The sequence below is a fragment of the Streptopelia decaocto genome (genome assembly GCF_964273445.1).
Source record: "Streptopelia decaocto genome assembly, chromosome: 2".
In the NCBI taxonomy this organism is placed as follows: Eukaryota; Metazoa; Chordata; class Aves; order Columbiformes; family Columbidae; genus Streptopelia; species Streptopelia decaocto.
The window spans coordinates 36,009,277-36,036,032 of NC_138655.1; the positions used below are offsets into that span (position 1 = coordinate 36,009,277).

The window sequence follows — 26,756 nt, forward strand, 5'->3', positions numbered from 1 at the left end:
AAAGAAAGGATTGATGTACCAGCTACTTTCACAGAGGGAGATCTAACAACTTGCGAAGCCTGATTTTGGGATATGTGGAGCACTTGAACCTCTAGTTATTTGCACTATTAATCTGAATGCTGCCTTCTGGATCAAGTAAAGCGAACTTCTCTCAGTCTCTGAAAATGCCCTTTTCAGGGATCAGGTAAGTTTCTGAAGTCAAATACTATGTCCACCTTTGTTGTATTCACTTCACCAAAGCAAGGACGAATATTGCTACCAAAATTCAGGAACTAAACAAAGAATTCCATTAAAGCAAGGATCACATGTCCTCCTTACATGAGCATTGCACAGAAATTAGAAGAAGAAAAAAATGAACGCGCAACCATTCCATTGTGGCACGCTCTTCCTAGCAATAGTTTTCATAAGAAGAAAGAAAAAAAAAGAGCATTCCCCCAGTCCCTCCAAGTTAGATACTCAGGGAAGTTTAATCTTTTCTTTAGCCAAGCCAAAATTAGTGTTTGAAAGGTTCTCAAGAAAACTTGGACTGGGAATATCAAGATCTTCATATTATAGCAGAAAACACAGGTTCTTGGTGAAATAGGTCATCTAGGGAGAAGCATTAAAGATTCTGCAGTTAGGAATACTGCCACCTTAATAATCCATACACATTCTAAGAATTCATCATTCTATCAGAAAATGCAAGCAATAAGCAGACTTCTAATGGAAACATGCTGCGGTCTTACAGCTTTGGCTGCACACAGAGTATTAATTCTGCTTGTACTGCTTAATATGACCAGTTAATAAATAATTCATTCATTGTGAAAGAACATGCAAATTGCACTCCCCTTCTGTGATTTCAGAGTTTGTAATTCTACTTCTGCGCAAAAAAAAAAAACCACAATAAATTTCAACAGTCATTCTTGCTTCTTAACTTCCTTGGTGCTAAGTCACACCAGAAAGCCCTCACAAAAATATCCACTGAACTCCATTTATAACAGTATTTTAGTCCAAACAAAGTTGGTAATCTTAGTTTACTGGCATAAAGCTGGTTTTATCCAATTAGACCACCCAGCCCAGAAACTCAGTGGTCTGCTGGGACTGGCTGGAGCAGAGAGTTCTGCCTCCACAGGCACTGCAGGGCCATGCTCAGGGGTGCTGGCAGGGAATCTCACTGTGGGATTTGGCTCCCCCCTTTATGAAAGGGTTTAACGTTTTTTTACCTAATATATTAGAAAGCTCTTTGGTAAGGAAGCTTTCCTTACAAACAGACACGTGTTCTACGGTGTTCTTGATTCAAAGTTGGAATATTATGGTCTGAATGCATGGGCAACTGAATGGGAGAAAAACCTGGGGGGATGGTGAAGGCTCACAGGATAGTAGCTAATGCAACGTGATCTACACAGGGGACCATTACAAGTAGAACACCACAGGGATCTATACTGTTCAACATCTTCACCACTGACCTGAAGGAAGCCCTCCAGGGGCACTGACAGAGTGCCCCCTTGTCTAGTTTGCAGCTGATACCGAAGTTGGGGAAGCAGTGGACTTAATCAAGTGCACGGCAACCTAGAGAGGGACCTGGACAGGCTGGAGGAATGGGCCAGCAGGAACCTTGTGAAACTGAACAAGGACAAATGTTAAGTCCTGTACCTGGGAAGGCAGAGCCTAAAGAGCAGCTCTGTTGAGAAGGAGCTCAGGGTCATGTTAGACAGCAAGCTGAAAAAGCACCTGCAGAGTTCTCTGGCAACTAAGAAGGCTGGGAGCATCCTAAACTGTATTAACATAAGCACAGCCAGTAGACTGAAATACTGCTTTGTCCTCATTTTACTCAACACTCATTAGATAGCATCTTGAATACCGTGTCTAGTTTTGGGCCCCACAGTACACGAAAGCTGCTGATCAAGTGGAAAGAGTTGAGTAGAGGGCCACAAAGATGGTCATGGGATGGAGCACATGCTCTCTGAGAAGAGGCTGAGGAGGGACCTGAGCTTATTCAGCCTGTATAAGTGATGGCTTCAGGGGGGACCTACTAGCTAGGTGCCACTAGTGACCAGGTCAACAAGAAGTCAGAGCCAGGTTCTTCACAATGGTGCATGGTAGTAGGACAAGAGGCAATGGACGTAAAATGAAACAAGAGATACTTCAACTCAATAGAAAGAAAACACTTTTTCACCATTAGGGCAGTCAAGCAGAGGAACACGTTACCCAGGAGGTTGTGCAGTTTCTGTCCTTAGGTGTTTTCAAGATCCTACTTGCTAAACATCTGGGCAACCTGGTCTGATGTCACAGCTGATGCTGTTGAGAAAAGGAGGTTGGACTAGAGACCTCTTGAGGTCCCTTCCAACCTGAATTATTCTAGGATTCCATGAAAAACTAAAAAAAAAATGAAAAACCCTACATAATTAAGAAACTAAGCAGCAAATTTAAATAAACTGTATTTTAATTTTAAATAAATTTTCTTCTAATTAAGCTTATTTATTGCTGAAATCTCAGTTCTAACAGAGGAAATAGAAAAAAGTGAATACCAACAGCAGTACCCCAACATTCTCAGACCCCAATCCTACAAATCGGGATTCTTTTGACTGTATACACTTAATTATGTGGTTGCACAAAACTGTTTGTAAAAGTGGAGTGATACATAACATAGTCTAGATAAACATTTTTGAACTGTGTAAAAAGTCTACAGTCCCAGTCCTGAAAATACAGACTTGTGATTTTAGGCATGGAGCTACACAACACAGCATAGAGCAACACAGAGATGAAAAGACTGAAGTGCTCTGACTGGTGCCTTTGATAAAGTGTTCCAAAAACATGATTTTCTAAATATTCCATTTGAAAATATCATAAACCATTGTATTTTAGGAAGGAAACAGCTTAGCTCTGTTAAGCTTGGGAAGCAAGAATTCACTTCACAGTGGAACTTACAGAAGATTTCTACATTTGCAGCTAATAAATCTCAGTTAAAGATGGGGATGTACCGAACGAGTTTGATGGCAGCTCAGCCAAACCTCATAGGAAAGAAATAAGAAATAGAATACCAATTCACTCATTAATGAAGAAAAAAAAAAATTAAACACTAGGATTTAACTTCTTATCCAGGACTTCTTATTCTTGGAGTCTAATGGAGTATTTTGGAGGGGGATCCTTGAAAATTAAAGAAATTTGGTATAATAAAGAAAGAAGAAATCTTCTACATTACTGAAAATTATTAAGCAGATGTAACACTTGAATGAACACACTTTTCCTTTAGCTGACTACAAAGCAGCTTATCCTAAGACTCAAATATTTTGGGCTTCTGGAAACAGAAAGGGAAAAAATTCTGCAAAATAAATTCTGCAGCACACTGAATCCCCCCCTGAATCTAAAAAAAACCAAACCAAAACAAAAAACCCCACAGTATTTCCAGGTTTTCATCAGAAACAAGGTATTTTCTGTTCTCTTTCATGTTTTTTTTTATCTGCTCAGTGCTCTCATTTTCCTTTATAACTGAAGTCGGTCTGCTCAACAGAGATACGCTGAAGCCTGTGTTTATTAGTTGGTTTCAAAATCAGGGATCTTATTTTTAAAATATCACATGTTTTAAGTGTACAGTAAGTTCAGCTATTTCTCCATGTATCTTACTGTTTGCTATTTCCTTTTACATCCTCCTTATCTATCAGAGACCAAACCCTCCTCGAAACCTTCATTGTATGCCTGACGTCTGCATGTTCCACAGAGACCCAGGCAGCCTTTCGCAAGGTACGCAGTTACTTTCAGCCCCTTCAGAAATCAAAGGCAGCTCAAGGCAATCAGCACCTCGCACTCTCCATTTCAGTGAATCAAACCCCACGCTCCTGATGAGTGTAATGACACCACGGCTGATTCAGGCTGCCTGCCAGTTCTGAACAGGCTGAACATCGGCGCCAGCATTCATCCCGCTGGTAACGTTTGCAGTGTCGTAACTACGAAAGCCTGAAAACCTTATTTAAGCGTTCCTAACATTTTAAAGAAACAAAATTATCGGGGGATAACAATCTAGTGCTTAAATTTGAAGTAACAGGAAAAGATTTCGCATTTGGAATGCAAAACACTTTTAAAAGCAAGCTGCATTACCTGACTATGGTCCACTAATGTCTACAAAGAACAAAACAATATTGATACAAAAGGATTCATTCTTTGGTGTTGGAATCATACAACATGTATAAACTTACAAGTGTATACCCATGCCTCTATATTTTTATCACAAATCCCAGCATTTCTTAAATTCACATTTTAATTCAAAGTTCTCGATAAATGCCCGCATTAAACAACATATTTAAATATAAGCATCATGTCCTTATAGTCACTAGGGTTTTGAAGCAAGTTAAATATTATGTGAAAGACTTCAGGCAGGGGGAGGAATTCAAGTGCAAATTACCTTGTGAAAAAAGTACTGGGTGGATTTTAAATCCCCCTCCATTCTTCAGCCTTTGAGGAAGCTGCTCAAAATGGTAACTGTCAAGGTAGAAGTAAACCTTCAGAGTTTGCCGGCTTCCTTCTGCTTGGTATGTGATTGGTACATCTAAGAATACAGTCAGTGTTACTATTTCATTAAAAGCAATTACACCTTTTCCAGAAGCTCTTGCACCAAAAATTCACACTGTTAGGTAAAAATCATGGCAGACACAAAACTAATACATGCAGTATTTTACATTATACTCAGCGTTGCTGTGGTCACTTTTGGCCTATCCATTATCAGGAAGTAGAGAAACAGTGACACTGACACCTTTAGCCGTATTTCACATGCCTCCCTCAGGTGCATGATGTTAAATGTCAGTGTGAGATATAGGGTCAGATTCTTCTCCAATTTGTGTGTGACAGAACACAAATAGATATACAGTAGCTACAGCATATTCATTAAACTATTATTAAAAATTAGGATTCAACTGGGAAAACAAAAGTATTATGGTAGAAGATATGAAACAGTAGGAGCACATTTCATTACACTTTGAGAAGCCAAGATCAATGTATCAATTGGTTTAGAGTTCAGGGCAACTAGAAGTATTGGTTTTCAGTTACAGTGATTCCATAACATATTCTGTGTGCATTATACCAGATGATCAGCATGTAATGACCATTAGCAAAAGTCAATGAAAATTTTCTATTTAGCTAAATTTCTCAGAGGCAGTCAGTTTAATTCAATTTGAGCTTTGTATGTATTTCTTGTTTAAGCATCGTTTTGATACATAAGTCTCCAAGTTGTAAAAAAAGTAACAATAAAATTTAGTAATTTGCATTAATATATTAATATGTAGTTTTGACACTAAGTGCATAAATTATTTCGTACCTAGATGTAAAACACTCCAAAGGAACATTTTTCACTATTTTTGCTAATAAGAAATTAAGACTTTTTTTTTTTAATTGATTCTGTAGAATCATAAAGGGAAGGAAAACCAAATTTGCCAGTTGTCTTCTGTAACCACAGTCAGGATGACCCTGGTGGCAGCACTTAAACCAACAGGAAACACAGAGTTTATCACAATCCTAGAACACACAGACTTTCCAGTTATTTCTGGTTTAGCACAGACACCTCAGCTGGAAGATACAGCAATACAAACAGTTCATAACATAGGCACGAGGTTAACTCCCCATCAGCAGGCCCTCCTCTAACTGCAGTTCCATGTTGTTACCTGGCGTGGCAAGGCTTCTTTTTAAAACAAACACTCTGAACATGGTCCTTACTTGAATTATACAGAAATAAATATGGTCTCATATAGGCTAATTCCTACTTGACTACCAGCCCTGTGCTACCGAATTCTTTAGAGCACAGGCAGCTTTGTGGAGGAGTTTTGTGTCTTCTGGATTTGGTTACTGCAGAAGTTCTCTCATGTGTGGTCTCGATCCGGCAAGGGAATTGTTTTAGCAAAGCATGATGTGAAGCAGACATGCTTTCCTCCCTTCCCAGGGGATTTATGAGACTTATGAAAGAATGGGAACTTTTTGCTCACTAAACAAAGTTCACTGCAGGAAAACCTCTACTGGCTGAAAACATATTAATAAAGGAGCGGCTGAAAATGAGAGAAGGGTATAAACAGCAGACTGAGAAGACAGCCCCTTCCTGCGAGCTGGGCGAGCACTGGGAGGGAGGGTTCAGGACCCTGATCGTCTGCACCCGCAGGTCTTGGAGGAAGTTTCTTGCACAATTTAAAGCCATCCTAACAGTTTTTGTGCCTCCTTTCAAGGAACCCTTCTGAGATCTACTTTGTCCTTCAGACAATAAAATGAAATTATTTTTATGCTTCTCCATGTTATCTCAGCTGCATTCCTCTATTAAGACCTTCATGCTTATTTTACACACGACTCTTCAATAACAACTGGTCTTCCAGGGACTTTCCTGATGTAGTCCACGGAAAATGCACTTAAGCAAATAGTTTTGCCCTCAAAGTTACTGACACTGCCAGATAATGATTCTGCATTGTTACTGATGGTAGCTGTATTTCAGGAAATCTAGGAATATTAGGAGAGCTACAGATCTACTAATTCTCCATCATCTCAAATCATATAATAATCCCCATGGGAGGTAACGTTCTAGGAAAGAAAAATGGTACAAATACAAAAAATGTTTCCGAACAGTAAAACCCAGATATTAATTATAATTACTCACTTGCGACTAGTGGTTCTGGCTCTGATTGTCTGAAATAAAAAGTAACTTTCTCCAAGTCAAACAGTGCAACCAACGTATCTTCTAGCATGGCTTGCTCATCAGCCTAAAAAAGGCAAAAGAAAAAGTGAAACGGTCATTTCAGACAGACTTTTTCCCTACCAGAAATAATACCAGAGCACGACATAAAAATAACTTCAGAATGTTGCACAACATTTCACTGGTGCAGTGCATAGCCTAATTAACTCCTAGATAATGTTTCTATTGGCACTTTCCCTTTTATTACTAGTCCAAGATTATTAAAATGAGTGTTATAATTTCACATAGTAAATTATTAGATAATTTATAGCTGCCACTACTTCTCAAAGCTTTTAATCTAACAATACTGCAGTTATTCTTTATGTAAGAGTACAGAGCTCAGGGTGATTTGCACCTTCACCTGCAAAACTCTAGATGTAAATCAAGTATGTAGATAGACCAATATTCTGATGTGCACCTATGGTTCACTCTGTGTACTCCTGAGCTAAAGGGATAGCTGAAGAGATCCAGCATAATTTACCAAAAAAGCTTCAGGAAGCAAATTACTAACTTCTCAGGACACTTTACAGAACCTTTAAAAAGGAAAATAGTCATCTACAAGTATAATTACCTTGAGTTAAATATGCAGAGCAATTATAGCAGAAATCAATAATCACTTAAAGTAATTCTATTCTTTAGACAACCCTTCCCCTAGCACCTTAAGCTAGCAAGAGACAAATGGAAATTTGAGGCATGCTTTTTACCTCCTCCTAAACAGTAGGAATTCAAAGAATAAACTAGCTGCCTATAAAATGAGGATAAACTTTAACTTACTGAATTATAGAAAGGAAAAAAAACAAAACAAAACAAAAACAAACTAACAAACCCCCCCATGATTTTCCCTGATCTATAATGAAAGGGCAATCTCCCTTGTATTTATGAAAAAACACAAAGATGCTAGAAATGCCTTGTCTCCTGGTTGAATTTATGAAGTCCCTAGGGACAGAGCAGTTTTATCAGCAGAACAGTCTGAAAACCATTCAGTGAACATGGGAAATCTTTGCACAACTGCTCATTCTTTACTGAACTGTGGCCATAATGAGAGTAATTTCCTTCAAATACCCTTGTTTAAAATAACACATATCATTTGTAAGCAAAATAGTGCTGAGATGGTATTGAAAAAGTTGCCTTTAAATACTTTTCCCTTGGTTAAGAACAGTTAGAAGAGAATGTATTTTCAATTCAACAATGCATACTGCTGGTATCTGATCATGTGAAAATAGCTAAGTAGAATGCATTTTCACTACAAAAGAAATCTCTACAATGTTGAAAGAAAAAAACAAAAGTATTCGGTGCTATAAAGACAACAGTTATTTTGTGCACATGAAAATACATAACACAGGTAGCAACTGAACTGACTCTTGAACTATGAGGACTCCAGCACCAGGACATGTTGGTGCTGGATGGTGCTAAAAAGCATCCAAGACTCAAGACACGAGCCTGAGTTCCCCCTACCATGTCTTCACATATTCATCCTGTTTCTCTCAAGCACTCACTTGATCTGTTTTTAAGCTGCTCGCCTCAACCTGATGTACCCTGTCCCACACAAGCTCAAGTCAACACTCTCCAACAATACCACAGACTAATACTTTATGATTGTGATTTAGAAATACCTTCATTTTTATTAAGCTTTAGAAGCAGAAGAGATTATCAGGTCAACTTGTCAGCAATTTGGTAACAAGAAAGACGAGGCAAGAAAATATGACCTTTGATACTAGGAACACTGTCTGTTATTTGTGTGGACTTTTATACAGTGTAATGTACCAAATCAGTTATTTTCAGTGAGCAACTCCAGAGGCTGAGAAGACTGCCATGGAGCAGACTGCTTCCCAGTTCTTCAGGTTAGCAGGAACCAGCCTGGTGTGAGAAGCAGCTTAAATAGCTGAAGAAGCACTTTGGATAACAGGGGATTACAGGACTACAAAGCCATGTCTCTTTTTTAAATTGTTTCCTAAGCCATGGCTCTTTGCCATGTCTTATGAAGAAACAGCAGAATTCCAATTATCCTGACAGGCCATGAGGATTTGCCCTTCAACAGGAGCAAAACAGACCACCATGTCTACTCCCACAACCACTAGAGACCTATTGGGTTGTTGGTTTTGTTTGTTTGTTGGGGGGCGGGCGGTGCTACTAAAATGATCCATACCAGGTATTTTATTTATTTTGCATTGCTGCTTATTGTAAACTGAAGTGGTGGTTATCACCTAATACAACATGCACTCCTAGGGAACAGCTATGATGGGGGTGGGGAGTCAAGGATAAGCTCACTATCTGCTAACTCAAAACAAACATCATACTGTCTATGTGGAAAACCTATTTCCCGTATCACACACAAACACTTCCCATATCACAAACAAACACTTCCCATATCTGTAATTATCTAAATGGCAAATTTTCCAAATAACAACTAATTAAGTAACAAGCTAAGCACGAAGGGCACAAAAGATCACATTTATAACTAAGACTGTTTAACTGTGCCCCTGGTTCAGAGAACAAAGACGGGCTGTGGCCAAGCATGTCACACGAGGAGTCTTACCAGGTTAGGTGAGAGCAGGGACTGGAAATGAAGGAGAAGACCCGCGCTGGCAATCTGTTCCAACCACCTTCTGCTGGCCTCCAGCGTCTCCATTTCATATTCCTTGTTGTTGTCAAACATCTGATTTAAGGCCACCATGAGTTGCTCTGAAAAAGCGCAGACCGTGGCCACTAGGCTCTGACAGAAGACCATGTCTCGCCTCAGCTGTATCTCACTATCTGTGATGGGTAAAAGCCCAAAGAGGAAAAACAAAAACGGAGCGGGAGATTAACAAACAGCAAAGGACTTGGGCTGGAATATCTTTCTCTGTTTTAAACCCACGGCATTTTAATGTAAAGTAAATGACAAGTTTACAGCCTAATGTTATTCCCAGTAAACAGCAACACTGCCATTTTCCACATTAAAATATTATTTTACAATTATAAAATGGTATAGGAATGTATTTAATATCTGGAATTTAAAGTGGTTCTTTATAAACAATGCATGTTTATCTTGTAGATTTTAATGTATATACCATCAATTCTATGTACTTTTGATGTTACAAGGTGACGGATGTGAGCCACATCTCTTTGCTGCAAGGTGAGAACCACCTGGGCACAAAAGCATTTACTTTCCCAGGAAAGCAAGGACAGGCAGAAGCTCTTAACACGACTGCAGTACTTGGTCAATTCCACAGCTACCAGCTGGGTAGGTTAGATGAAGACTGTCCACTGTGAACTGCAGACAAGGCACATAGGAGTGTTGCTACCAAAACACAATATATCCAAATACTATATAGATATATATATGAATATTAAAATTATTAGATGAGCACAGAGCAGCATCACATATCCAGGAAGGAGCAGAGACTTCTGGTGTCAGGGAAGTCCAAGGCAGGTCCCTAGGTAGAAGTCTATGGAACCATTAGCAGTTGATTTAAATTAGGGACTAGCTAACCTACCCATTTAGTCTGAAGGGCAGAGGCATTAGATTAACTAAAGGTCAAAAAAGTGAGAAAGGGAAACACACTCTCAGTAAAGCACAAAAGTGTGGTGATAAATATTCAGTGCTTCCTTCTTCTTCCCTTTTCTGAAGGTCTTCAAATATTTTTATCATTATGAGCTGTTAGACAAACATCAATCACAAATGGTACAGGTAGACTTAATCTTTCTTAGAGCAAGAGACGAAGATTAGGTGACACTGAGGTCTTTCCAAATCCTACAGTCTTGTCCACACTTTTAGATTCCTCTGCCTCTAAGAGGCTTAGCTCTTTGCCCACCTTTCTCTATGGAGCTGGCAAGACTTTAGATGACCAGATAAGTAAGCAGAAATAATTCTGTAGTCACAAAATTAATATTGACTTTAAAAATATGGTTTTTTAAGACTCCAAGTATTTCTCAATGTAACTTCATTCTGTCTGTTTCCCTTCTGAGATCTTCTTCAATCTTTTCCTCGACCATTGACAACAGTGACCACGCTTTTACTGTCATTTTTATTCCATTTGCCAGCCTCTCAGGACCTCATGAATGTTTTCCATAAATGGACTTCTGCACTGTGACTCCTTGCTTTTTGTTTCAATTATTAAAATTAAGCTCTCTCCTCGCCTCTCTCTCCAGTCTCTCAATCTGTGCAGATTCCAGAACAGACAGAACCTTCATCTTTAAGAACTCCACCCATCTCCAGCTTCAAAAATCCACTGGCTTCTGCATGGTCAAAAACCTTCCAATGTGACAGCAGCGCTCAGGGATTTGAGCCCAACACACATTCCCTCTCCTCGCTTTGCTCAAGTCTATCTCTGTTTGTCTAACAGCAGCTGACCCTCCGTGCCTTCCTCTGCACTGCCTGCTGCTGAAGCAGTCCTCTTGTGTCTCCAACACCTCATTTCCAGATCTCATTTAATACTACTTGAACATCACATACCGCATGCAAGAGCACTAAGGGCTCTTTTTACAAAAAGATTTTTTTTTAATACAAAATAAACCGCAGAATTTACAAACTTATGAAACCATGTAAATAGGGAAAACTGCTTCAGAAAAGTCAAGCCTGAAGCATTTCCTCAAATGCTAAAAACTTTTATAATATCTGGAAGAAATCTAACAAAGAAATGTTTTATTCCTCTTTATAAAACAGATGTTATGTGTCATTTAAAAATCATGACATAATAACACATTCATATAGTGCTGCAAGACGGCTAAAATAACGAGCCTTTACAGCAAAATGTGACCGCTTACCTGAAGGCTTAGGCACCTACAAACTGTAGAGAATCTTCTGCCGTAAGTATTGTTTTCTAAATACTGATTTACTGACATTCATTTCGCAGACACACATATTTATTTTGTGTATCTGAAACTGTACGCTGTATGGGGTCATGACTGAATAATACACAGAATAATCAGACCCCTTCCAAAAAGGAAGAACTTTTAAAAAGGCATCCTTTAAAACAGACAAAAGGAAAGGCATGGGTTAGAATAGTAAGGTAAGTCTGGAAATAGATGGAAATTAAAAGAAAAAACATAGCAAATAGGCAAAAACCCAAAAAGAGAAAGCAGAAGTACTGGGGAGAAGCTCAGTGATTTAGTAGTTACTTCATCTGGCAAGATCCAAAGTAAATGACCAGAGAAGGTATTTTGCATTTTAAAAAAAGAATGTGCAATGTTTGTTAGAAATGTCTTTGGAATAGCTGTGTTCTTCAGGAATCCTCACTGTAAACACTGGGGTAAAGTTGTTGATTACCAAGTTTTTGTATCTGACTTTCTTCCTCTTTCTCTAAACACAGTACTCTGTCCAAAAGCAAAAAAAAGCCCTCAAAACATCCACATTCAAATCCCCCACTCCCAAAACAAGCAAAATTACCTGTATACTCAAGAAGTGCCAAGAGTATTCGTGCCTTCACCTCTTAAAGAGAAAAGAAAATATATTAAGGTCATGGTTAAAAGTTTTTCACCAACATAATAATGCATTTTCAGTTTCTCATTTTATACCAGCTTAACTCCAACTTATTGTACAGGCAATCCTGATTTATATCTACAAAACGGTAATGAGTCTCAACTTCCAATAGGTTTGAAATTTAAATAGTTTGAAATATGAATACAACTTGGATGACAGAACAGACATTGGAGTCGACCGTAACAACAGCACAGTCTGGATTCTGTGTATACTTGAATATCTCTATGAAAAGCCAGAATCTTCCCCCAAGGTGACTATGCTCAAAAACGAAAACATTTCAAGCTGATCTCCATCCGTGCTGTACACTCACTGCAAAAAGAACTGGCAGTGCCTATGCTTCTGAAATGCATGCCCATGGTATCTCAAATACAAGCATCAAAACACTCAAAATTACTGGTTTTGCTTGAAAATTGCCTGAAGATAGGTCTTTGCCTTAGCCTTCTGTCTTCTGGAAAAAAACTTGCAGAGATTAATAACTTCACATCTTGGAGTCTGAAAGTAGCTTAGTAACTGAAAATACCATATAGGGAAATACAGCTTTTATCTGAAGAATTTAGATATATTGAGGCTACTACTTGCAGCTTGTTTGCTATGAGATTTGTTGAATCTCTGAATTCAAAAGCATTTCAGGTATCTATAAATAATTATTTCCTGTTTACGGGAAAAACACAGGACATTGCAACTCTCCTTTATCACTGCTGTAAGTCTGCATTTCAAAATACACCCACAGGCAGGAGAGTATTTTTAGGTTCTTTGTGTAAGTAGAGACTTACCTGGGGTTATAAGTGAACCTCGGATGTCAACCATTTGCTTTCCAACAAATTCCAAATGCTATGGAAGTTTCCACCCCTTCCTACTACATGGCATATGGAAGGGAATAACTCCCTTGCGATTTTGCTTTAGATTATATGGTTTGCAATGCAAGATACCTTCAACTTCTTTTATTCTTAGACATTCTTTTGTACTTTTTTTTTTTAAATCGTGCTATTCTGCCATTCTGACCTTTGCCAGTAAAGGCTGGATTTTTGTCTTGTTTCTCACATTTGAAAATATTTTTGAAATAAGACTGAGATTTGCACCGCATGGTTTATGTTCTAAGTTGAAATACATTTTTTATACCTTTGGCTGAAAGGCTCCTTCACTCTTCACTTGTAATTTATATTATAACAGATGTGAACTCTCTCAATTGTGTAATATCTCCTGTTTAAACTTAGAAGTATTATGCTAGCAAAACAACTGCACTTCCTCATGCAGTTATAGGACTAGCTGACTAGAAATCTGACTTGCTCTAAAATATTTCTTCTTTTGACCAAAAACCTTACTTTTTTTTTTCTTTAAGAACAAGCAACAACAGGAATTCCTCCTCCTCTTTGTTCTCTTTATATCCTTCTGTTGTTATGCTGGCTGGCTTTGGTTTTACTTTCCTTCTGAAGGGTCCCTTTCTTTCCATCCATCGTGTTGATTTTCCTGGTTCCTACTTAAGTCATCCCTCAGCTCTTCCTCTTGCGCTTTCTGATTCTCATGTTACATATCTCACATACACCTAGAATCCTGTACCTACATTATTCTCTATTCAACGACTGTTAATTCCTGTCCTGATAACTGCTCTCTCCTTCACGAAAATCAAGCACTCCATCTTCAAAGATAACTTCTCTTTATTGGTTTAACAATTTAGTAGGCTCAGTCACTCCAAGAAATATCTTTAATCTTTTCTTTAGTTACTTAGCTCCAGATAAACCCTCCTAGAATCCATGTACTATTTCAGAGAATTCTGCAATTCTATCAACTTACTTAGCCTTCTAGGGCTGCTTTTTACTGCAGCCATAGAAAACTTTTCTATCTCTAATGACATGGTAATGTCAAAGAAGGTCTGGTTGCTGTTTTTTTCCGGGGTGTGTGTTTGTTAGGGTTTTTTTTGGTTGGTTGGCTGTTGTTGTTTTTCTTCTCTTTTTTAATCTCTGCAAACCTTCACAGCTTTTAAAAATTGTTCACCCAATCCCCATACTAATAAAAGGAAAACTGACAGACCAGAACAATCATCCCCCAGGCATTCTAATTTTTCTTCATACTTATTTAAAAAGGTAAGAATCCTAAGATCCAGGACTTAGGTCTCATTTTTGTGGGGCTCGCATGTCACCTTTTGCTTTAAAGCACTAATCCATCTATCTAATACAATGTGGCCCCTTCCAACCTTGTATTCTACAATACAATGCAACAGAACAATGAGTAAAAAATTACAATAGCCTGTGATATTTTTATGAAAATGAGTTCGTTTTCAATAAGGAGATGCATTCACTGAAAGCATTGTTCATTCCTTTAGCATTCACCAATAATGGTTAAGTATGTTCATAACGATAGCAGGTTTTAAGTACAAGAATTGTTTTGCCATGGCGAACAAAGCTGTGCCTGTGGTCCCCTTTGACTACTTCCTCTAGAACCTGCTAGAAGAGACAAATAGATCTGCTTTCCTCAGTTATTAAAATACTGCCTAAACAAACACGAAGATTCTCCTAAAATCCCACAACTTTGTTCGATTTGTTCTCATATGCCCAACTAAGCAGTAAAAATAGGAGGCATGTTTTGTTTTTTTCTAAATCAAGTGAGTAAGAGGGAATCAGGGAGCTAAATCTCTGTACCCCATGTTAGGTTTTCAGCCAGAAATAGCTCAGGGTAGTACTAGTGTTTCTTCTACATATCCTGACCATTCGTGAACACAATACATAAAGACTAGACTAAAAGGTGAAAAAAAGAAATGAAGATATGAAGGGAAAATTTAGCCACTAAAGCATTTTTAACCCTGCTACGTGTTCATCTGATTTCAGTTAGATCCACTGCTGGTTGTGTCTCACATTTAATTTACACAGGCTTAAGCCTGTCTAAATCACAGCAGTCTCCCAAAACTGCCTAAGGGGCACATCTCTGCCCTGAATATGTTCAACACATATACCTGTCCAGACATGCCTTGGAGACTAAGGCTTGAGAAGCAATTACTCACTTCCATTTTCCTGTTTCTCCTTCATGCTATTTGTGCCAGGGAAGCCACAAGAACCTGGGCTTTCAGGTATCCTTTACGTCACACCAACTCCTTAGTTTCACAGGCAAATCAAAGTTATTATGAAGATGTGGATCACGATTCTCCAGAATACTTTTTGGAACAAGTATTAGTGATACCAGTTTGAGGGGTGGTGATGGTGGAATAGGAATCAAATTAAAGAAAAAAAACCCACAAGAGAATAGAACAATGTAAAGAGTAATGGTGAATAAAAAACCTAAGATGATAATTTTACATGTAAACTCATGTATTTGTTTATGAAGATGGCACAAAAGCCAGTTGTTGGAAATCTCTGACAAAAGCTCAGGTGCCGTAGAGGGAAAGGGAGAGCCAAGAATATTGAAAATGGGCAGACAACTTCTCAGACACAGTGATGAAAGAAAGTAAGGCAGACTGTGTGCTCTCCTTGAATGGCACAAGAATAATGCCTTTTACTATTTATCTCTCTGAACCACGCACCATTCACAAGCATGACAGCTGCAATAAAGTTAGTTACTATAATTTATTAACAGGGAAAACCGTTTTTAATCCTAATTTCTAAAATACTAGAAAATGCCAACAGTTTTATTGTTCTGTAAACAGTGAAATTCCTTCTGATAAATGTCACCATTACATTAGTGTAGCATTGTAAAAAGAGCAGTTTCATATCATAGAGAGGCAGTAAATCATTTGGACCTTGCTGAAGTCTCCCACAAAATTTTGTGGTAGATTTAAAACTAAATTTAGCTGAATAACAACTCAGTACTGAGGGTATGGGGCCAATGTTGAAATAAGTTAAGTCTATTAATTCTATTTATGGGTAAACAAGTTGTGTGAAAATGGTCTGTTAGGCTTGGCTTCAGAACAGGCGCAATGGACTGTTAAAGACACATTTTCATTCTTCTTGAACTGTGAAAGAAAATGTGATTAATACTTGAATATAATTTGATTTAGGCTGAAGACAGAGGTGTAGAAAAAAGGATCCAAAAATATTTATTCATATTTCACTCAGTGACAGCCATCAATAAATTAGAAGATGTACTCTTAGTATTGGAGAGTCAACCCACTATGACTGACTCCAAAACCAGGAGATATTTTTGTGGTTGTTTTTACAATTTTCTAACCGAGGGTCTGAAAAATGATTGTATCTGAAATGAGAAATACCAGAAGTCAGAGAAGGAGGAGTTTGTTTGCTTTGGCCAGTTGGTTTTTGGAGGTTTATCTTAATAAAATATTCACAAGGTTCTTTTCCAGTGATCTGAAATTCAGCAGTTGATGAGACACCATGGAAATTGGCCAACAAAATAAAAGAAGCTAAGCACAAGCACAAATCATTTAAAGCTTGATCGGACAAGTCTTTGTTCCTATGTAGATTCCTACTGCAAGTAGTTTCATACAAATAATTTTGCTTATTATTTCTATTTCTCTATCAAACAGCATGGGAAATAAAGCACGAGCTATACGCAAGATTTTCTGAAGTGAAAATCCCAGTTACTTTCTTATGAAGCCACGGAACAGAGCAGAAAACCGCAGCTCACATAGTCACTTGGTGGTGAAGAGGAGCAGAGTACTAGGGAACTTGTGATGGAGTCAGTAAGTGAAAAGTAGTAGAAGACATTTGGCTTCACAGCAGAAGAGGAAGCATGATTTTAGTTGGATAATTATTTCAGATCAACAACGGGTAAGAGCAAGACATAGGAGAAAAGCTGTCCTGCAGAGTCTTCATCTTTCCATTTAAGATGGTAGAAAAAAAGGGAGTTAATTTCAAGGACAGCCTCATTTTGGTCCCACAAAGTTCTGGGACAAATCAGTCAAGCCCACTGGACTTCAGCAGCAATTGAAATAACGCTGCACATGCAACATATGGCTCATCTGTTTTCACTTGTCAGAGAGATGATTTTCTCTTTGGTATCTGAAGTCAGCAGGGTGAACGTGAGACAGACGAGATATGCTCACCTAACTTTGTTACTAAGCAAACAAAGTCCTGAAATTCAAGCATAGACTACACGGTGTTCAGCAAACCTTGCCTTGCAACAATGTGAAGCAGTTATAACTTTCCCCTTCCCTCCCCCAGGCTCTCTATCATTAAAAAAGCGTTTATTTATGATCATATTGTTCTTACTAACCTTCAACAAATTTTCTGATATTCTGGGCAAGACCCCGGACACTGCTGGGGAGGTTCCAAGGGTCTTGCTTGATGTGGAGTCGTAGCCTCTTTGGACAGTTAAGCTTTGGTTCCATTTCCTGCTGAAATTCTAAGCAAGGACAAAAACAATATTTTTGTGCTTAAATCTCCTGAAAAAGCCACAGTAAGACATTATTTCTTCCTGAATGTTTTCACAGCTCAAGGAGGTGTCAACTTATTTAACTCTAAAGCTAGGGTGACAGTCTTCTAAGCAACCTATGTAGTCAAAGGAGAGAGAGAGAGAGCAGCATTCCCAGACATGATTCTTTGTGAAACAGGTATGTTGGATAGAAGGTACCTGTCTCTATAGAGTAAGCAGGACCCTGGAATTTTTAGAGGCCAAATTATTTAAATAAAAAAATTAAACTTAAAACAAAATTACTTATTGTTTAACCTTGAAGTGCTCCTTGTATACTTCATGAAGATGGTGCAGATCAAGAATAAAATATCTGACTTGTTCATATCTTGTGTCTAACTGAACATTTATTATACCACTGAAGGATAACATTTTGTTGTGCGAGTCTGGCAGGTACTTCAGGTTTTGCAAAACCAGATAATTGGGGTACAGTAATTATGCTGTGTTGACTTCAAGGGATTTTAGTCATTTATAAAAACAAAAGATCCACCCTCTGATCATCTAAAATTAGTTTTCTTTGCTAAAAGACATATGCAGGATCAATGCAATCATAATCAAACCTACTATACATATTAATACAACCTCAGTCTCCCACTGAGCTTTTTTCTTCTTCTTTTTTTTTTTTTTTAAATCAAGACTAGTCAGTTCACTGAAATAAGTCCTTTGCAGTTTTCATCGCAATCTTATGGTTCCCACCAGATATCCATTTACACACTTAGACTTCAGTAACTACATGTTAGCAGAGTATTTTAAATTACATACAGGATTGTTTTGAAAAAAATCAATAATGCTTATATAAGCACATATTTGGCATAAATATTACTGTGACTATAAATTTACATTTACAAATCATTTATAAATCAACTTCACAAATAAAATATCTATTAAAATACTAAAATTCTGGCATTAGTAATAAAATAGATCAGAAATGGCTTCAGTAGTTGAGACAAAAATGTAATAAAAACACCTGCAATATACAAAATCTGTTTCTTTCTTCATAAACCTTAGCGATCCTTCAGTCAGTTCAGAGTCTAAAATTTAAAGCTAACTTTCCAACAAACCTGAAATTTTCAGCTGTGCAATGACAGTTTAATAAGCCAATTTGCAACTAAGACCTACTTAAGATGAATTTCATCAATCATTGCAAATTATGCCAACATTAAGCAACATCTGTTCTTCAACATTCAGATCAAGGAGTAGATAGGAGACACATCCATGTAGTCTTCAAGCTGCTTTTTAATTCTTGTAGATAGAATTAAATTTTACCTTGGAGGCCTCGACCTGGTGTAAAGTATTTTGTCTGCTCAAAGGCCCTCATCACAGCTGGTCCTTTCAGAAGATTGACAATCGAATCAACCTGTTGGGATCAAGGTTTTCTGAGAAAGATGTTTTTTATAACCACAATTAGAAATTCTTTCCTGAAGAAATATGGCCTACAGAAAAGCAGCTTTGGATTCTTTCTTACATAATGGCTCTAGTTAAAGTAATAAGCTCAGGAATGTTAGACTAAATCTAAGGACCTGTTTAATTTGCAGTTTTGAACTGTTTACAGAAAACTGAAGGAGAATGAGTAAATACATACCATCCCAGTAAACAGTGGAAAGCAAAGGTAAAAAGAAAAAGAAGTATTTGCTAAAGACATCTTAGCTCAAGGATGGACATTAGTATCAAAGCCAAGAAAAGTAATCTCATACTTGACCAAAAAGATGCTCCAAACAACTATGGAGCTTGTCCTGTTTATCATGGGAGATTCGAACACTTATGGGAAGCTCATCACCTGAAAAATATTTTGAAATGAAAAATTGTTGAGAAGTTTCAGCATATTTTCCAAACCCTTTGTAGCTTAGATAATCTGCTTTGCACACAGACTGATGTGTTGGCTTTCAGGATCATAGTAACTGTTCTCCCTACATATTTTGCATTTAGTAGTCACTCGATAATACAGAAATCTCTTAGAGAAAGGACCATATTCAAAACCCAACTGGACACAGTCCTGGACAACCCAGCTCTAGATGATCCTGCTAAGCAGGGGCTTGGCTTGGATGTCCCTTCCAACCTTAAACATTCTGTGACCAGAAAACATGATTCTTCTATGCTGGAGAACACCCTAAACACCAGACTAAATGAAACTAATATAGCAAGACCACAAAGTCACTGAAAGGCATTCACCATAAAATTTTTATATGGACTCTATAGACAATTCACAATCTTAATGTTCTTACTAAATAAAACATTCTGAGAGTTTAGTAATTCAACAAAAATACAGCATCCAAACCCTGTATTTGATATGAAGCTTTTAGTCATTTCCTAAGAAAGTACAAAGAAGGACTCCCAGGTCACTGCCTTCAGTCTCTTGCTCTCTCAGACAACAAGTGATGCAACCTGAACTCTTGTAAAAGGTGTGAAAAATTGAGCTTAAAACTGGTTTTCTTCCTGCAGTGACAGATAAGAAGTAGCCCCTTGATAATTTATAAGCCACATTTATTCATGGTCAATCTAGACTCATTTTTCTTACGTCAGTGATACAATTAAATAGCACTTTTCTCTCCCTGACTTTTTTTTAAGCTCCTTTAGATGTCCTTACAGCCAGTAGTTATAACTCTTCACAGGATTCTAATTGTAATAGATGGAGCACGGTGCCAAAGAGCCTTGATCTGGAGTTAACCAGGTTAGCTTTGGAACTAGAAGAAAATTAAGTTGTCAGGAGAGTGGGAGTTTCACTGAGCAGCATTATTTATCAACTCAAGCGCTGTATCTGTGCTTGGCTAGCACTGATATGTTCTTTTAGGTACCTCAGCTTGATGCTGCACAAGTGCATATCAGTTCATTTATGCCTAAAGCTGAAGATACAGACCCTAGGTCTCCTCTTTTATTTATGGTTCTTTATGTCCTTCATCATTTTCCTCTGCATCTGCTCAGCTCTGTAAGTGCCTATCATTTCTGGAAAGTAGTTGCCTAGAATTGCATTATTCACAAGGCATCTCAGATACCTTGCATAATGTCTTTAATACCTTCCTGTCCCAATGGAAAACACAACCTGATACAACCAGCAATAAAATCTGCCTTTTTTATGGCCAAGTCTCACTGGTGGCTCATATTCAACTAATATGCCCGGCTCTTTCTTTTCCTAAATCATTCCCAAATGGTAAATTCTCAGCTCAGAGCAAATATTTTTTGTTATTAGTCCCTGAGTATATGACCTTCTACTCCAGGCAGTTAAATCCCATCTCATTCCTATTAGCAGCTGCATTTATTTAAATTCAATTTGTCATGGCATAAACAGGAATGTGCTTCTCTGTGGTCTCACATTCCTTCCTACAAACATACACAGCCGTATCCTACCGTCTGGGTGCTGACGCAGGCCTGGAGAGCATTCCACACTCACCTGAAATGCTCCCTACTCTGTGCAACACAACGCACTGTCAAGGTCAAGGCACCAGTGTGGTTAAAAGCAGGGACTCTAAGAGCTCTGACTAATTCAGGCTAGTCTCAGAGAAGCTGGAATGTCAGCTCTCTTTCACAGAAGGACTTAAGTGCATCACTAGCCAGGCAGAAGCAAAATGATACACTTCTGTTACCAAGGAGGAAGCTTTTTTTTTTAAATAACAAAACTGCCAGGCAAATGAAAAGAATAAAACAGGATAAAAGGAACATATGACAGATTCATAGCTGACTTTTCTAAACGTACCTGAATCCATTTCATCACTGTGAAAATAAGAACTGCATTGGCTGCTACAAATGCTGGTGAATGAGGCAATGGAGTTCCTATTGCTGTTGCAATCGCTTGGAAAAACAAAAACAAAAAACAAAACAAAACAAGAAATAAGGTCAGGTCCTTTAATTCAGGCTCTGTATCGAAGTTATGGAAATTCTTTCCCTTTTCCACTTTAAATTTAATTATGAGATGGTTTGTACAATTCTTCAGCAACAATAAAGATCCCTATACTTTGGGTATCATATAATTTGCAATCCTGGTAGGATGCAGAGGACCAGATTCCCAAAACAGGTGATTAAATTATCTCCCTCCCCCTTTCAAGCAAACAAGAACTTGCAGAATTATAAAATAGCCTTTCAATGCAAACCAACTAACTTTTCTTACACAAGGGACAGTTTTTGAAACTGTGGCATCAAATGTTTTAGCAACTCCACATTTAAATTCTGTATTCCTAGTCCATAGCTAACACAAATCATTAAATAGTCTGGTTAATTACTTACAAACTAGAGTCCATAACAGGTTTAGAATAGACTCGATCCATTTGAGTAGCAACAAAACTCAAACTAAAAACTTATTTCCCTGCCAGTCAGAATATTTATTATGACCAAGTCTCTTCCAGTTTTTCATTTTGTTAGAGGTGCACAGACATTTGTATCTGTAACTTCAGGAAAAACTTCTATGCATACAAAATGTCACATCAGTCTATAGTTAGGAGGTTTGGGGATTAAAATGTCTATTTTTCTTCTGCTCATTTCTCTGCTGTAGATATTACACTAATTCACCTCATCTTCGCCCTCAAAAATTAATTGTTCTGTACAGAAAATAGACAGAGAACGTACCTACTTCCAAAGCACAAACAGAATAAAACACAGCCTTTTGTACTAAAACTCCTATTACAATAATTTTGAATTCAAAGTCTTCAACAGAGTTATTTAGCCACTTCACAATGATTGCTTAGTTTCAATGCAGGAAACGCTTAAGTAATTATCCAGCAGAGGGAGACTTAAAAAAACAAGAGAATATGAGATAATGTACAAGTATACCTGAAGGATATTTATGTATTATGATCTGGTTTTTCTTTTATGAATCGAGTATACACATTCCCCAAGATACACACATCTATATTTTACATATTATGCTGCAGGTATACATGAACCCCCTACTTGTTTTCTTTATTTTTGTAAATACAGAAATGATCTTTTACCGGTTTTGGCATACTGACTTACATTTTCTGGCTAAGTTATATGTTTTGGACCTGTAGCCAACCACGTAAATGAATAGGGAAAATTTATAAATGAAGCAATATGATATATAGTTAGTCATATCCATTAAGACATCAGTAACAATGTGTTCCTAACAGAGGGTCAACACTCCCAAGGAGTATTAAAAATCTCTGGCTGGATATTAAGAAATGTTCTCTAACTCTATTCACTTATTAAAGTCTCCAAAGAGAAGATGAAGGTTATTTAAAACTGGATTGTGCAATACATGATAAAATAAAACACAGGAAAATGAGAAACAGATTAGATGTATTAGCTATATCATACTGCATTTTTGTTGTGTTATATTGTGAAGTTTATAATGAGACCATACAACACAAAATGAGAGCACTCTAATGGATTAAACCAGCCTACTAGCTCTAATAATAACCACAGCAGTACTATGGGATCTGGAGATTTTAAGTATTGCCTAATGTAATTATTTAGGCAAAGAAACAAAAAAATCCGGTCTCACTCCAACAATTGTTCTAAATTCACAGATTTTATTATTATTCTGCATATGGAACCCTGGATTTTATCACCCCTAAACAACCACAATGGACTATATATGACAAGAATCAGACTAAATAAAATATTTTAAACTAAGAGACGCTCATGTCTTAAGTCACACCTCCTTTCTCCATACACGAATCTTGTGGCAACTGGGTAACTTCCCAACTGGAGCAAGCACAGGCCACTGGAGCAGCCCCTGGACAGTCAGTTTGACACAGCAGGGCTGTACAGAAAACCCCAAACACACTTCAGCACTTCGCTTGTGTGCTCACCATGGTTAGAACAAGATGGACAGATTCTGTGCAAATCATCTCTGTATTTATTTCTGTTCAAATTTATACGTATATTTCTGTTTCTACTCTGACAAAGAGTTCCTATCTACCATGCTGCAGTAATCAATTATTAGCTTATGAAAGAGATCTCAGCAACAGAGCATTCTGCAGAAACATGATGACCCTACTGAGATTCTACTTTCTGAGCATAATAATGAAACACGATAATGAACAAATAATGAAGCCCTGGTTTTACTTGCAGCTAAAATTTTAATTTAGATTTTGTATCATGTAGTTAACCAATTCTCTTTAAGCAGCAGAAGAGAATCTTTGTAAGACCTATGCTTGCTACAACTACTCCTTCTTTTTAAAAATACTATCTCTTTATTCACCAGAAACATGATGCATTATGAATTCTAGAGATGAGATGATGCTACAATATTTAGAGTGGAAGAAGGTGCAGAATATCTGTTGAGAAGCAGGTGTTTTTTGTTATTTAGATAAGCAAGAGTGGTGGCTCTAGCATATTGCTTTCCATAGCAGATATTTGGTTTTTTTGGGGGGAACACAGTAACAGAAATGATTTCTGCTTTTTTTAAGATGGGTAACGTAAAGCAAAGCTTTACAGCCCTGGTTGTGATATCCTAGAAAGCTGAGGGACACTAAGATCTAATAACTAATCTCTACTCATTAAGGTGTTTATTTTACACATCTTGTAACACAGTTAGTTATCCTCTGTTAGAAATGTCAGATGTCAGAATCATATTCCGATAGTCTTCACAGCCACCTGACAGTGTAAAAACTCACAGGTTTCATTCAGTTGACAAAAATATTATTAGTAAAGTTACCTGTAAGAATCTCTGTTGCTGATGGTGTCATGACCAGAATCTTCTTGTTCATCACCGGTCACACTGAAACACACTTTCTTCCCATTCCTTTCCCCCTTTTCATTATCACTGTCCGCTGGCACTAAAGGCTCAGGTGTTTTACGTTCTGATTTGGGAGAATATGTTATTGAAGAAAGAAGGCTGCGAGACAAACAAACAAACAAACAAACAAAATCATGTCTTATACAGTGAGCTAAGAACAGGATAACGTTTCCCATCAACATCCTTCACCTATTATTCTACAATATGTGAAGGGAACATCTTAATTCAGTCCATACCTATTTGAAGGAAGGGAAGAAAGTGACACATTCCACTGTTAAAAACTGTAACAGTGAAACCCACTAGCATTACTAAATACTCAGTCTGGTATGAAGGCAATGATTCTGGCTGGGGAAGAACTAATAGCACATCCTTGAACACTTGGGGTCAAATTTTAAATTAACTGCTTCTAAACAAGAACCACGTACATCTCAGCACAAATCGAGAAAAAACAAAGAAACTGTATCTCTGTGAAAAGCCTGTGTTTTATCAATTACTACTGCACTAGACATGCCAGCCTGCAACACGAGCTATTTTATGACGACATTTTAAGAATATTTATTAACATATCTGTGTATTTCCTGATATTCAAAGCGTCTGAGCCACTTTCACTAGTAAACCTGATGATTAATGTACAAGCTTCTGTGACAAACACAAAAGTGAAATCCAGTCGAGAAGAGAGAGCAGTGCAGACTACTACATTTAGAACATACACAAGTACTGGAAGCAAAAGATGCATATTCTTGGGTGATTAACTCATTGAGATCTTCTAATTTACTTTCAAGATCAGAACAGCTATAATGGGCAATTGTCCTTTAATTCCTATTACTCAAACACGTCATTAGAATGACATTTTCAAACTAAAATTTGGATTTGAGAGGCAGCGTTTTTCTTGAAAAAACTACCTTCTAACTACCTGAAATAAGAAGACATTGAATTTAGGGTTTTTTCCCCTGTAAAGCACTTGGACATGATAGCAGGGTTTTACTGTAGGAACTGTCAGAATGGTCAGCTGGCAAACTTTATACCAAAGACATGGTAGGATTCAAACATGTTAGATCTTTTTGTTACACATAGTTCTTATTTCTGAAGGGAAACTAAAAGGAGATGCATATCTTTTGTGAACAAAAATGCTGCCCTAATTGTTTTTAAAGGGCTGCACTCGGAATTCCTTCCTTTACTCTTATTTCGTATTAGCACTGTTACATTATGCAAGGAAGGAATTCTGATTTTAAGTGATTTATAGCTCCATCTTAATTTTGTGGGGACCTGCCAGCTGAGGTAATTAATTCTTAATCCCAACAAAGTTACGTTTGCTCAGATACAGTTTCATCAGTACTGAGCTACCGAGTACTCTGCCAGAAAACAACCTGATCACCTTGAAAGCCGAAGTTTCTGGACTCAGAGCAGTGACTTCTTGCATACAAAAAACGTATTCAATACCATGTTCAATTATAATGTTTTTGAGTATATACAAATCATTTCCTGACTCTCAGGAATGGAAAGAGTTTTAAGAAAAAGATTAAGAAACCACGTACTTTGGAAATGCAATTGGGTAGATTATCCCTATAATGCTGTCCATTGAATATATAGCAATGAATAAATACCACAAATGGTTTATCAAGCTTGGTTTCATTGAATTTATGACCTGATAGATGTTAGCACAGGGTTTGACATTAACTTTAGGGAAATACGGATTGTAATCAAAAGCTTTTTAGCAAATCCTTTCATCATTTCTGCATAACTTCCTCTGGCTAAAATCTAACAGATATATATTTATCCTATATACAGGAAAAAGTACTGATCTGAACTGCAAATGAAATATAGAGAAACTGTACAGAATGTTGACCTCATAAATTTCAGTTCTTCGTACTTTTAAAACTTATTTTCTAAGTATGAAAAAATAAAAGGGGTTCAAAAAGGAATCAGACAAATTCACAGCACACCATTCTAACAGTGCTCTTAAAAGAAAAGGTCCATTCCAAGAAGACCTTGTAGCACTGCCTGCTGGAAGATGAGATAAGGACAAGGATTAATCAATTCTATTGATTTTTCTTGTGTTCCCATTATCATCCACATCTAGGAAAACAAAAATGGGCTATGGGTAGATCCATTCTGGTAGGTTCTTGTGGGGTTTTTTTTTTGTTTTGTTTTTTTTTGTTTGTTTGTTTTTTTTTTTTTTTTGTTGTTGTTGTTGCAAGAAAATAATCAAGAGCAAGAAACAAGCATAATGAACTACAATTTCAACTCCTGAAAATATCTTCCCCTGAGTAATTATTTGCAAAGACACAGACAGGCTATTATATCCTCTTCTTTTATGTGACTGTTTAGTCACTGCTGCCAAGATCTCAGTAAAAGACTGATGAAGGGAGCTGGAGCTTTTCCTAAGGGAGCTTTTCTGTTTCTCTCAGCAGGCAGCCTCTTTTTCTAAGGAAAATTTTTTTTGCTGAACTACCATGTACGAAAACTGGAACTTTGGATAACAGAGTTCTGGAGCTGGTAGTTCTTGAGGGCACTGAAGTGCTCTTAGAAACCTAGTTCGGGGAGTCTAAAACACACAAACCCAAACCTGGATGAAA

General features: G+C 37.4%; 1 protein-coding gene across 3 annotated transcripts in view; it reads right to left on the reverse strand.

The window, feature by feature from the left end:
- The window catches only part of PREX2 (phosphatidylinositol-3,4,5-trisphosphate dependent Rac exchange factor 2), a 181,305-nt gene that overhangs the window by 46,523 nt on the left and 108,026 nt on the right, over window positions 1-26,756 (reverse strand). For 2 of the 3 annotated variants that reach the window (XM_082046898.1, XM_082046900.1), the window contains exons 27-35: window positions 24,100-24,279; window positions 21,181-21,275; window positions 19,187-19,269; window positions 18,759-18,849; window positions 17,298-17,426; window positions 12,048-12,089; window positions 9,216-9,433; window positions 6,605-6,707; window positions 4,379-4,522 (exon numbers count right to left, since the gene is read on the reverse strand). In XM_082046898.1, coding sequence (XP_081903024.1) covers window positions 4,379-4,522; window positions 6,605-6,707; window positions 9,216-9,433; window positions 12,048-12,089; window positions 17,298-17,426; window positions 18,759-18,849; window positions 19,187-19,269; window positions 21,181-21,275; window positions 24,100-24,279 — 1,085 coding nt within the window. The remainder of the gene's footprint in view (window positions 1-4,378; window positions 4,523-6,604; window positions 6,708-9,215; window positions 9,434-12,047; window positions 12,090-17,297; window positions 17,427-18,758; window positions 18,850-19,186; window positions 19,270-21,180; window positions 21,276-24,099; window positions 24,280-26,756) is intronic. The other variant, XM_082046899.1, reaches the window with a different exon arrangement.